Source organism: Xiphophorus hellerii, chromosome 9 (genome assembly GCF_003331165.1).
Source record: "Xiphophorus hellerii strain 12219 chromosome 9, Xiphophorus_hellerii-4.1, whole genome shotgun sequence".
NCBI classification, from domain to species: Eukaryota; Metazoa; Chordata; class Actinopteri; order Cyprinodontiformes; family Poeciliidae; genus Xiphophorus; species Xiphophorus hellerii.
Genome location: NC_045680.1, coordinates 3,751,222 through 3,763,893, shown reverse-complemented (window position 1 = coordinate 3,763,893; position 12,672 = coordinate 3,751,222). Strand labels below are relative to the sequence as shown.

Here is a 12,672-nt window from a genome sequence, read left to right as displayed (position 1 = left end):
TATTATTTACTAAAAGTGGCATGTCTCTGGTTTGGCTTCAATATGCCATCTACAGCTATTGAAATATCCCTAGATTTTTGTAAAAGGAAACTATTAGCTTGAAGAAAGTTTTTAGCAAACTATGTATTGCTATAAAGCATGCGTAAAGTTGCGTTTGGAATAGCTTATTAGCCTCATGTGTAGGCAAATAGATTTATTTTAGGCTTGGTCATGATTGTGTTTGCACTGCTTTACTGTGGGCTAAACAATATGTTTTATTTTTTTCTTAATTTAGCTTGCTATTCATGATGTTGTTGCTTTGAGTTTTATACAGTCAGAAACAGTACTGGAAACAGTGAAAATTCAGATGTATTATTAAAAGAAAATCAAAGAGGGGACAGAACATAAGAATGTTACAAATTATTTGGGTGATGTTTATCTGTGACTTACAACTTTTCTTTCTTCCAGGTGTGTTGTGAAGGTCATAGGTGAGATGGTTTTATCGTTTCCGGCAGGAATCACACGGCACTTTGCCAATAACCCGTCCCCTGCCGTGCTAACCTTCAGCATAACCAACTACAGTCGACTGGAGCATGTCCTGCCTAACCCCCAGCTGCTCTGCTGGTAATACCATCACCGTAAACTCACCACCTTGTTCAGACACCTTTTCACCTCAGACAGTATCTCTGTGAAACAAGGAGCCTTTAAGGCTGAGGCCCTTATCATCTAACTTTATTATTTTAGCTTAAATGTTTAACATGAGTGCAATAAATGAACTAAACCTCATATTAAACCTTTAGACACACCCTGCATTACACGTTTTGTTAACATTACCTGCAACACTTGTCGATTTAGTGAAATAAAAGCTTATACTGGATGTTAGAAATAGCAAATGTTGCACTTGCTGATGTTCAGTTGTCTATTGGATTGTTATTAACTAACCATTTGTTAATCACTGAGGTCAAGATGTACTGAAGTTTTAAAAAGTTACAATTTTAAAATCTTTAAAATGTGTATCTTATTGTTCCTATAGTTTAAAGGTATTTTAAGCAAATGCCAGAGAAATGTCAAAGTACATGAAGGCTATAACAAGTTCCCCTAACTTATAAAAAAAATAAATGTTTTAGTTACCTTTATAACTAAACTATTGTAGTTATTAATGTGGTGTTAATTTTGCTTTGAAATTTTTAATGAATGATGAAGCAATAACATGAATCAATTTGACTTTAAATCGAAATTATTTATTTGGTTCATGAAAATGAATTCCTTGGTAAATCACCTATTGTGAGGCAGTCCAAGTTAGTTTAAAAAAAAAATTCTAGGCCAATTTTTGATGAAAGTAATAGGCTTCTGGGTACTTTTTTATATCTGCCGTCAAACTTCCTTGCTTTTTTTCCTTTTTATGTTTGAAAATCACAATTGTTCTGTGTGTTGTCTGTGATGTGATTACTTTCTTTTACTCCACCAACCAGCGACACCACCACGCAATCTAAGGCTGATTCAAAGAACTTCTGGGTGAATATGCCAAACCTGATATCTCATCTAAAGAAGGTGGCTGAGCAGAAGCCGCAGGCAACGTACTATAACGTCGACATGCTCAAGTATCAGGTCAGCTTGGCCAGAGACCAAACATTTGGTCCTTTTGAGAGAAATACATTTTCATAAAAAATGTATTTCTCTCAATACTTAACACATGTCTGCGTTTAGGTATCAACGAATGGCCTCCAGTCAGCTCCTCTGAACCTGGCTGTGAGCTGGAGATGTGAGCCCACCAGCACTGACCTGAGGATAGACTACAAATATAACGGGGAGGCCATGTCTACGCCGATGGCTCTTAACAACGTCCAGTTTCTCGTCCCAATCGATGGAGGTGTTTCAAAGTTACAAGCTGTCCTTCCTCCTGCTGTATGGTATGTGCCAAATCATAAACTAGTTGATTATTACACACTGTCTAGCTTACAACCTAAAGATGTTAGCTTGTTGAAACAATGTGGTTATGTTCTTTTAGGAAGTTCAAGGGCACATGAAATAAAACACATTAATATTTTAAATAATAATGGAAAGAAAAAACATCAAACTTTCTTTGCATGATTTAAGATTTTATTCAAATACCATTTTGCTGAAAAAAGGCTTCTATTTACTTTAGGTATTAAATCTTAGCATTAATTCTAAAGCTTTCTATAGGCTTCAAATAAATGTCCTTTCTATGTTTTAATCTCTATCTATACAGGAATGGAGAGCAGCAAAGAATCCTATGGAAGATCCCTGATATCTCCAAGAAATCTGAAAACGGAGGTATATTTAACAGCTTTGAGATGAATTTCTACCCATATTCAGATTCTGTTTCAGAAGTAAAATATACATTTATCTAAAATAATTATATAAATGTATCACTCTTGTATCTTTCAATATTTATTTTCTCGGCCCAGGTGTGGGGTCCCTATTGGCACGCTTCCAGCTAACAGAGGGTCCCAGTAAACCGGCTCCACTGGCAGTGCAGTTCACCAGTGAGGGCAGCAACCTGTCAGGATGTGACATTGAACTGGCTGGACCAGGATATCGCTTCTCTCTAGTTAAAAAGAGGTTTGCTGCAGGTAAGTTTCTCTGCATTCAGCAGAAACATTTTGTTTTTAATTTATAGGCTTTGCTTTCCATAGTTAAATTTTATTTATTTTTTATCAGTTCTATCTAGCTACTTTTAGGTAACCAAGTAAATGAACACTGATATCTTTTTTTTATTATTATCTAGGCTTGATCACATCAAACTTCTGACGTTCACGTGTTTTCTAGTTTTTCATTTGAATTATTGTGTTAAAAAGAATTTGGACAAAGTTTGAAGGTATCTACAAAACTATCAGAATATATTAATATGATAAACAGAAACAACACAAAAACAAAATAGTTTTGTTCATTCAAAAAAGTTAGAATTTGAGAGCTAATGAAAACAAAATCTACAGTTTAAAAATAAAATAAAATTAATCGAGAATCTGAAACCAATGCTGATAGTGACTTGATATTGATGTTATTAATATTTTGGACCGATGCACCCACCTCTAGTCTTAAGCTTATATGTTTTTGTTTTTTTTATCATGTTAAAACACCTGTTTTAATATGTGTTTAAATGTAAGACATTTTGTCTTACATTTTTCATTATAACTTGTGCACTGGGTGTTTTTTGGACACAAACATTCTTCATGCGACTTTAATACCTCTGTCACACTATTGTGTATCTGACTTTTGTTTTATCAGCGTAGGAAAACCTAGTGTCATTGGATAGCAATCATCATTGCTCCATTATAACCAATAACCAATTTACCTCTGTAGCATACACAGTATAACCAATTTACCACTGTAGCATACACAGTCTGGCTGCCATGGATCTTTCCACACACACTGTGTACTGCACATGTGCAGTCGTGCTACAGAATCAACACAGCTGTGACTCAAATATTGCATTAATGACCCAATAACAGCAGTAGTTATTTGTATCTTTCAGGAAAATACCTGGCTGACAATTGACCCCCACTAAGAGCAGCACTGTTAAACTGAACGACTGTCATGGACCAAGGTTAGCAACGCGACCAGAGGACAGACCCAAACCAGACACTCCTGTAACCCTTTCTGAACCCACACGACAGGTCTGCAGCCTACTCAGCAGTATTGTATAACTTGCATATAGCATTGTGGAACTGTTTCACGTCATGTAATTATAGTATTTGTACTCATCTCATACAAAACGTGTGTTGCTGCAGTTAGACACATGGGTTCTTTCCTTCTCTAAAGTCTGTGCCTCTGTCTTCATCCTCCTCTGGTCAGTGTTTGGTGGTGTTATTTAAAGTTTCACTGCAGCTGCCTGACAGAAGACTTGGACAGAGCATTTTTCTTTGGTCTGTGAAGAACTTTTTCGCAGTAACACATCTCAAACCACACAGTTGGATCAGCACATACAGCAGTACGAAATGAGTTATGCTAAATCACAAACCTCAGAGCAAACATACTTTAGTTAATGATTGTTGTCAGTGCATTGAAACAATCTAATAAAAACAAATTCATGTAGCTACATAAACATAGTTTTTCAAGGATTACATACTGGTACTACAGGGTCTTATGACTTTCAATTGCATCCTGTTTGATGCAACAATCAGATAATTCTATCTCTTAATTGCACACTTATACTGAGAAGTGTTAGGCAGCTGCATTGATGAGTCAGTTCACTGGTAGAAAATAAAAAAAATCTAAATAAAAAATTAACAGGGTTTTCCTGTCAGAACAAAAGAATTGTACAGTGTCATTTTAACATGTATCTCAAAGGGCGTTTTTTGGTGTTTTCCTTGTATTGTCAGATAGCCTTTCTGTTGTTCCCAGAACAGCAGTGTTAGACACCAGAGTTACATGACAGCATTCTATTTTTATTTATTGATGATGATTTGTTGTATAAAACATGTGATTCTGTATATGAATAGAATCTGAATGGTATCACAAACTTGGAACCCTTAAATGTATAAATATTTGAATTCTCTTGCATTTTTGTTATCTGTGTAGTTGGGTAACCTTGTGTACAGTATAAGGTATAATTTTTTGAATTTATTTCAGATATAATTTTTTAACTCAAGTGCAACAGAAGATTTGAGCTTATATATGGGTGGGGGTCGTGGGGCAATTTAAAGAAAATGATGAATATCTTCCTGGATGCCGTGTTATGCTTTGTGAAAGCAGTGTTATCGTAGAGTTAGAAGTCCACACTTCAATAAAGTTATATGTGTACGTTTTATTTTGAAAGTTCATGCTTACCAGCCAGCCCTTCTATACCTACTTTAGAGGTTATTCACCCATTCATAGTTTTTATACAATCACTTCTATTCTACATATATAAGAATCTTTTGCAGTTGGCAATAGCCGTTTATTCACATTGTAAATCGAATCAGCTCAACTTTTCTGCAACTTGCTTAGAAATCAGGTAGGGAGGGCTGTTTAGCATTACAAGCAGTAAATGAGGGCATAACAAAAGTCATGTTTCCAACGTCCAGAGTAGTTTTTCTGAGCCATTTATTTTTACCCACTTCTATTTTAACTTGATCTGCCAGAGTAAAAATTTAAACCAAAACAGGTGTTTTGTGTTTTAATTTGTTTATGTGGAAATGTTTTGCGTTTGTTTTGAGGCACAATAAAAGCAATTATACCACCATAAGAATGTTTATTTTTAACTAATTAGATGTTTTTAAAGATTGCATGTGTGCAATGTTATTTTAAGACACATGGCATTGATTTAATTTATCATATGTCTGATAATGTGTCATGTTTCCTCAGAGTTTCGGGAGATTGTAATACTGTGTCCAAGTAAAACACTGAGAAAATATCAGGCATGTTGGTTATAACAGCAGAGTACTTCTGTTTATCTCTCATCTACCATAAATATAATTAAAGGCTTTTGCAGCTGTAGAGTACATTTGAAACTCTTTAGTTACACCTTCAAATGGAGATTGAAATGACTTTATACAAGACGAAGAGAAGTTGCTGTAAAATAAGAATCAGTTATAGTTTGCATTCCTGAAAAATAAGTACTTAATGAGAACATTTTTGTAGAGAATCTACACTTGTGAGTTGCAGACTAACGACTGAGTCAAGCGACTTTTTTCTACATAAACTGCACTGCAGGCAAAACACACAGCAAACAACCCAGGGTAGACCTGGAGTTCACAGTCATTAGTTTTTAAGGGTTTAATGGTTCAGGAAAACATAATTATGTTGATAAAACACATACAAACTTAACATTACTGTCTTCTGTCCAAGATGTTGGAGTCAGTTTCCACCTGCAGGTTGATGGATTTGCCGCATAGCAGTTGAATGTCATGTGTGAGCACCATAGGACAGGCCGTATTAAAGCTAGTTGGTTGCAGCAACTGAACTTTCAAAGAGTAAAACTTACATATACACACTGAAATGTTTGACATTTTAGAATTATCATTACCTTTTATATCTGCCTGGGGACTGTTCACTTAGCATAAAGACTGTTTATATATAATTATTAAATATTTCCTAGCCAGTACCTATAAGACTCAAACATTTTCTTTTCTTAACTGAAGATATCAATCTATCGTAATGAAAAAGTGTAACGTGCACCTTAATAAAGCTTCAGAGGTTTCTTTATGTGGATTAGTATAATGCAGCTGTTTTTAATCAAACCAAGATGATTTTTATCCATCTCCCTGACCGTGTCAAATGGCCCTGCTTCAGCAAATCTGTTGCAAGTTTTGGCGCTGTTACGACTGGCTCAAGCTTTTACAGATTCAAAATTTTAATTATGTGAATCCCCTTGGCTTACCAAATAGCTGTAGAAAATCACAAGATTCCCTTTAATTTTACATGTCTTACTAATTGATTATGAGATAGATTACTCAGATGCAACAATATTACATATTTTTTCTAATAACAGTCAAAAACTGTTAGCAAGCATTTATTAGCATCAGCATTGGTTACTCTTACCTCCCCACAGCCTCGTGAAACCTGAGACTTGTACACTTTTGAATATAGCTACATTTGCTGTTTCCCCCTGATTGCAGTCTTTATGCTAAGATAAGCTAACAAGAAGTTTGTGGTAAATTCTAGGTTTAAATAGCAGCCCCTGAAGCTGGAGTTCCCAGTTTAGAAAGTCAAACCTCCTTGAGCTATCCAGTATGTAAATCCAATATGGCTGCCATGCATATACAAGAACTAAATATTTGCAATTGCAGATTTTTGCTTTCAAATTGAATACACTCAACATCCAACTTCCAAGGCAAATGGATGGCAGTATTAACAAACCCAAAATGTCAAGCAGTTTCTTTCAAATATAACATGTACAACAATAAAAAAAAACAAATATTTTCTCAGCTGCAAATAAGTTTACTGGGACCAGCTTGTTTCTTGTACCCTCCAAGTAAAAGAGAAACTTTAATCCAGTAAATAAAAGTACTACTAGACACTACTAGCCTTTGGTGTTTACCAGTTATACTTTTCACCTGATACCAGTTGTCTCAATGGTATCAAATTCCCAGAATAATATGCAGCACACCCAGTTGATCATGCCAGCGCTTGAATTCATGGCTTTAATTTTCATATATGTAATGGTCTCTGTGAGATGACTTGATTTGAATGAGGGTGTGAAGCAAGGTTAAGTAGACCAAAATTCTATTTTTGTTCTGTTTTTGTATTTTGTGTGGGGGCGTGCGTGTGCATGTGTGTGTGTGTGTGCGTGTGTGGGTGTGTGTACCCCGGACAGTCAGTCCTGTGTTGAGGATAATAAAATGAATATTTTTAAAATGCAGAAAAATATATTATTGTTTAATGTGAGAACAAAAACACTGTGCTGATTATGTTCAACTTCCTGAATGCTCTGAAACATGAAGAACAAAGTCTGTGTATGAAGTGGAACTGAAAACTGTATGTGGTGTACTGTTTGTCTGCATTCTGCTAAATGTAACCAATCACAGTCTCGTGACTAACTCTAGAGGGGAAAACAAATCTGTAAATCTAATAATTTTGACTTATGAAGTACTTTTGACTGAATATAGTTTGCATTGTAAATATATTTAGAGAATAAAGAGCTGGGCTGCACAATTAAATTCAGACGTTTTGGGTTTTTGCAGATGTTTTATGTTTTTGTGTGCAGACCCAATATAAGGGAACATAGAAGATGAATTTTGAAGTAAGATGACTGATTGGTGCCATTTAGCTTCCAGTGAAACCTTCATCTGATAATAATAGCTTTTATGTTGAATAGATACCATGTCCAACAGGACTCTGTTATCTTTTGTATGCATTGTGAGATTTTCAGTGCAACAGTCACTACAGCATTATCTGCCAATGCCCACAATATGCAACGCTAATCATGTAAGCATTTTAAATTGTCATTACTCAATAGCTTAAGCTTTTTATTAGTTTGAAAGACACAACCAAAGTCTTTAATTGGTTTAAATTAAATTTGAAAAATAAAATCGAAATATGTGAGCAATTTTCTGCTCTTCGTCCCAGTGATGAATTTTTCTGCCTGTAGTTATTGCATGCAGAGCATGCAGTAAAAAGTGAGGCATCTATGGTGATAGGTAGTACTGAAATGACATGTTGTGCTGAGTGTCACTTACCTTGGGTTATGTTGAAAAGAGAGCAGGGAGTGGCTTTTTTGTTTGTGAGAAGCCAGGATGCTTCTTTTTGGTTCTTTGCAGTTAACCTCAAACTCATGTGCAAGCTGTTTGTACAGAACATAACGCTAAGATAAACTGAAAAAATTAGTTTGCTTCTTTCCAAAACCAATAAAAAGTATAACTGGATGCTTGTTTTTGTGTCACTGTGTGTCTTTGTTGAATTATCTCTTTCTCCCTGAAGATTGTGCAGAAAAACAGATATTTCAATTTAAATCTAATTTCACTCAAAGTAATGTTCATACTATTTAGGAAATTTCAGATTTTATCCAGTTGATTTAACTCTAAAAGTAAAAAAATTTGTCACTGTTTTCTTTTGTAATTTGTCTTTTTGCATTACTTTCAGAGCAATTCTTCTCTCAGCCAGCTGTCAACTGAGGTTCTGACAAAACTCGTTTCAGTTTGAGTAACACCGTCATACCAAACTCAGCAACAGCTTCACAAGGTCTTTTGCTTTTGTTCTGGAGTTAAATAACACATTTTCTAACAACATTTTCAGTTATTTGAACAGATGAATGTAGCCCCTCAAGGCCAGCAAATTATACCCAAAGATGAATCAGACTTGTGGAGATACTCTGTTTATAGCTTGATATATTTCTTTTTGTTTTAATATGTCAAACAAAAAGGCAATATGTATGAGTTGTTGATTTAAAATTCATCCACTGATGTGCCTCCAATTACCTTTAGAGCTATAAATTACTCTTTGGGAAACTTTCAAAAACAATGAGCTCTTCTTCTGGGTTTTACCAAATTATTTATAAAGATATAATTGGGCTTTCTATAAACTTCTTACTGTCATTATTCTGGGTTTTGGGAAATGCAAATAATTAGTCAATCCTCACTGATCTGAAACAGTAAAGGTTTATTTTGATTCATTTTCAGAAAGTGAGAAAAAATATTGTTTTTTTACACAGTGTATTCCAATATTTGGCTTTACTGCCCAGTTGGACTGTATGGAATTGGATTGATCTCATTATATAGTCTAAATGTAATCAAGAAGCCTAAGCTAAAGTAATTTCCATTTCAAAGTAAATCTAAAAGAATAATGACAGTAACTTTACAGTTTGAGCTATCCATACCTATTTACACCATTCCCAGTTATCCTTGCTTAGTTTCACTTTGAAAAGTTCAGCATTTGAATTGAAGATGACACACTACTTTCTGCCTGCTAGAAGTTGGGAAAGGTAAATAAAGTTGCTTGTTTATTGGGCTGGGAGTTCAGACAGACATCCTGAGAGAATGTCAGACTTTGAAATTTGACCTGACTTTTGATTCAGTGTCTTTACTCACTTAATTTTCATGTATTAAAATGATGGTGAGCAAAATGGTTTTTAGTTGATGCACTTGCATAACAATAGTCTCCATTCATAGAAATGATTGTAATGACTAAAGCACCACACCTAAAAGCATTTGCAAGAACATTTATTTTTCTTATAACAATTTAAAACATAAGTGTTAGACATAAAAGCAGAATTGGAAGCTATACAAACTTGTACCACAGTTATTTTATTCTGCACACATATGAGACATCAGGTCCTAGTTATCTGCCATCTAAGACCTGACAAAGTGTCTTAGAGATCTTAGATGGCTGTCTTAATCGATCTGCAATTAATACACTCCTATAAGCTCTAATACAAGCTCTACTTAAAATACATTCAGTCATGTATTTATTGATAAAGTTATTGAGCTCAAATTCACACAAAAATTCACAGATGCACCACATTCACTATCTCTTTTCTACAACGATCATATTAGACGTCAAAGTGAAATTTAGGTTTTAAGGCAAGATGGGAGACAAGGCAGTTATTTTGGTCACTGAGAGGAAAAATAAAAGACCAAATAGTCCATCAGCACAAGTAGGTGAGTTCGCTTTTCCTGCAGCCCACCTGACAGCACAAGTTTGTCAGGATGTTGTTTATGTCCCGTTTGCTCCAGTTAGATCCTGGGATGCTAAGGTTTTCCAAGCTGTTCTGCTCCCCTGCAGACAGACCTGGAGCCACAGAACAGAGAAGTGGATGCAGAATGAGAACCAACCTGACAATAAAACTAAACCATCTGGAAAACATTAATTACATCTTTATTTAAATATTTTCAAGAGTGTAAATAACAAGCAACTGTTTTCATATATTTTCTATGTAATTTATATTCATATTCTCAATGAAAGGACATCCTAAATGACTGCTATTTATCTTCGACAGTGTCAGTTTCCTTCTTGTAATTACCCTGATTGATATTCTAACCAGATTTGTCTGACAAGACAGTAAGAGAAGGACTGCCTTGGGTAACAGTCGCCTACTCATTTGACATATGACCTTTTCTGGCATAATAGAGTTGAACATGCCACTGTGGGGAGACACCTGTCTCCCATCACACCCACAGCCCAATTAACACTATAACACAAGGCCGAAAAGAGAGCTGAAAAAGAATATATTTCCACATGCAATAAACCTACTAACTTACTCATCAGGAATATATTTTGCATCATTCCCAAACAAGTAACATCCAACTATTTCTGTGACATAGATGGTAATTTTTAAGAAAATGTTTTGCATAAAATCGAGTTGATTCATAGCAAGATAAAACATTAGCTTGTGTCATTCTGTTCCACATAGTGAACATATTTGTATTTAAAACAAGATTAAATCTAAAGTTAGAGAGTGAAAGCTAAAGCTCTCACCGCCCATGTCTGGTTCACTGAAGAATCTCTTCCAACGGGAGCCTCCACAGGTGTAGACCACAGCCCTCAGAAACTCCCGACCACACAGCTTCACTGCCTGCATTTCTGCTCTTGCCTGGTCCACACACACCACTACGCAGAAGAGCAAAGCCAAAACCGCCAGCAGACGCATACTGGATGACTTCCAAACCCCCCGTAGATGCTCTGTTGTTTTCTTTTTCTTCCTCGTGTTCTTCAGGAGTCTCTCGCAGCCTGCAACTCCTTCAGCGATCTTCTGCATTCATCCTTGTTCGTTATATACCATCCACCTGATCATCCAATGACCTCATCTTCTCTCCACCCCCCCCATTCCAACTTGCCCTTAGCCCATCCCAGTGACACGTAAACACATGCATGCATACCCTTTATGTTTCCGGTTATCTTCATGATCACCACTTCCCGCCATCTGAAACAGACTTATAACCTCCAGCCTTTTACGACCCTCTGCCTAAATGATGTGCAGTCTCGTCAGGCTCCCTTGGCTTACCTAATTTAAGGCCGAAATTGCACTGACCTTCGCAACACTGGCCAATCATAGGAACCCAACCGATTCCCTCCTGGAGTCAAACAGGTGTTTTCTGTCTTTATAACTCTCTGATGGCCAGGTTGTCTTTCCCTTTACAGCTGTTTTTGTCTCATAAGAGGAAAAAATCAATGTTTACAGTTCATCATGGAGTCATTATGGTGTGGATGATGGAGAGATAAGATACTTGGTGTGACATCTCTGTCTCGATCATTAGTTCAGGTCCCACTTAGGACCTTTCTGAAAGAAAAAAAAATATTTTGCTCAAAAACAAGTTATATTTAAACATTAACACAGTTCAGATTTTCCGTTGTTTATCCTAGCGGTAGCTGTTGTCATTACTGTAGCAGTTACAATAAGTTTTACCAAATCTTGAGCCAATAAGTCTCATCTGAAGCTAAGAATTTGCACAAATAAAATTAATTCAACTTTTGGTCAATAGTTGCATATGCATATGCCCTGTTTGACAGGAAATTGAATAAAGAAACACCCTGTGTACACACAAAAAAAATCATTTTACTAGATCATGATGTAATGAAAATTAACACTGTTTCCAGCTGTCGTGCATTAAAGAACTGCCTTAATAATTAAAGTCTTACCAAAAGTTGAGAATATAAGATAGTGTTGATGACATTCTTTGAAGTCCATAAACAAGCAACCACATTCTGTCTTTACTGCCTTTACTAGCATTGTGGTTCTACAGTTTTCCTTTCTCATTGAAAGTACTCCCAATTAACTGCTTCTGGATTTAATGGACACTTATGCTGAACTTAAAAAGGAATGTTTTCTGGATTTGTATTTGCTTCACTGTATGTCTTTACTGGATAAAGCGACTAATAGAGCTGTTACCTTTAATATTTTTAAGGACTTTTCTTGAGTGTCTCTGTCTTTAGAAATTCTCCTGGGTCAGTGTTTTAGTGTTTGGCTGTGTCTACTTCCTGGACAAAGTTATTCACACAGCTAATTCTGCCATTACCTTCTGTAATTTGTAGCAATGTTTCTATTTTTCATGGACAAAGCCACTGACAGAAATTTTACCACTCTAGTTTTCTTTCCCATCGAAAGTGTTTTTGGGTTTTCCTGTGTTTGCGTTTGTCCTCCAAACCCCCAGCTAAGTGTCCAGATGGTCGCTCATACTGTGTTAACCCTGAATCTTGTTAAAAGGGTAGGGTCCCTTCCCACTGTCACCCTGTGCTTGCTCAGGATAAGGATCTGCTGCAAATTCAAATAGTCTATGAGATCAACTGTACTTTCTTATCACTTTTTGTGAATCTGCA

At 35.9% G+C, this 12,672-nt stretch overlaps 2 protein-coding genes across 8 annotated transcripts in view; one reads left to right on the top strand and one right to left on the bottom strand.

Moving 5' to 3' along the window:
- sgip1a (SH3GL interacting endocytic adaptor 1a) overlaps positions 1-8,290 on the top strand; it is a 57,548-nt gene extending 49,258 nt beyond the window's left edge. For all 7 annotated transcript variants that reach the window (XM_032571598.1, XM_032571599.1, XM_032571602.1 and 4 more), the window contains 6 exons: positions 448-603; positions 1,452-1,587; positions 1,687-1,889; positions 2,210-2,274; positions 2,409-2,573; positions 3,476-8,290. In XM_032571598.1, the coding sequence (XP_032427489.1) occupies positions 448-603; positions 1,452-1,587; positions 1,687-1,889; positions 2,210-2,274; positions 2,409-2,573; positions 3,476-3,498 (748 nt within the window). In that variant the 3' untranslated portion in view covers positions 3,499-8,290. The remainder of the gene's footprint in view (positions 1-447; positions 604-1,451; positions 1,588-1,686; positions 1,890-2,209; positions 2,275-2,408; positions 2,574-3,475) is intronic.
- Positions 8,291-9,561: 1,271 nt separating this feature from the next.
- insl5a (insulin-like 5a) lies at positions 9,562-11,692 on the bottom strand. Its single transcript, XM_032571312.1, has 2 exons — positions 10,834-11,692; positions 9,562-10,146 (listed from the first exon to the last, which is right to left on the bottom strand). The coding sequence occupies exons 1-2, from the start codon at positions 11,111-11,113 to the stop codon at positions 10,004-10,006; spliced, it is 423 nt and encodes a 140-aa protein (XP_032427203.1). The 5' UTR covers positions 11,114-11,692; the 3' UTR covers positions 9,562-10,003.
- Between the last annotated feature and the right edge of the window lie 980 nt (positions 11,693-12,672).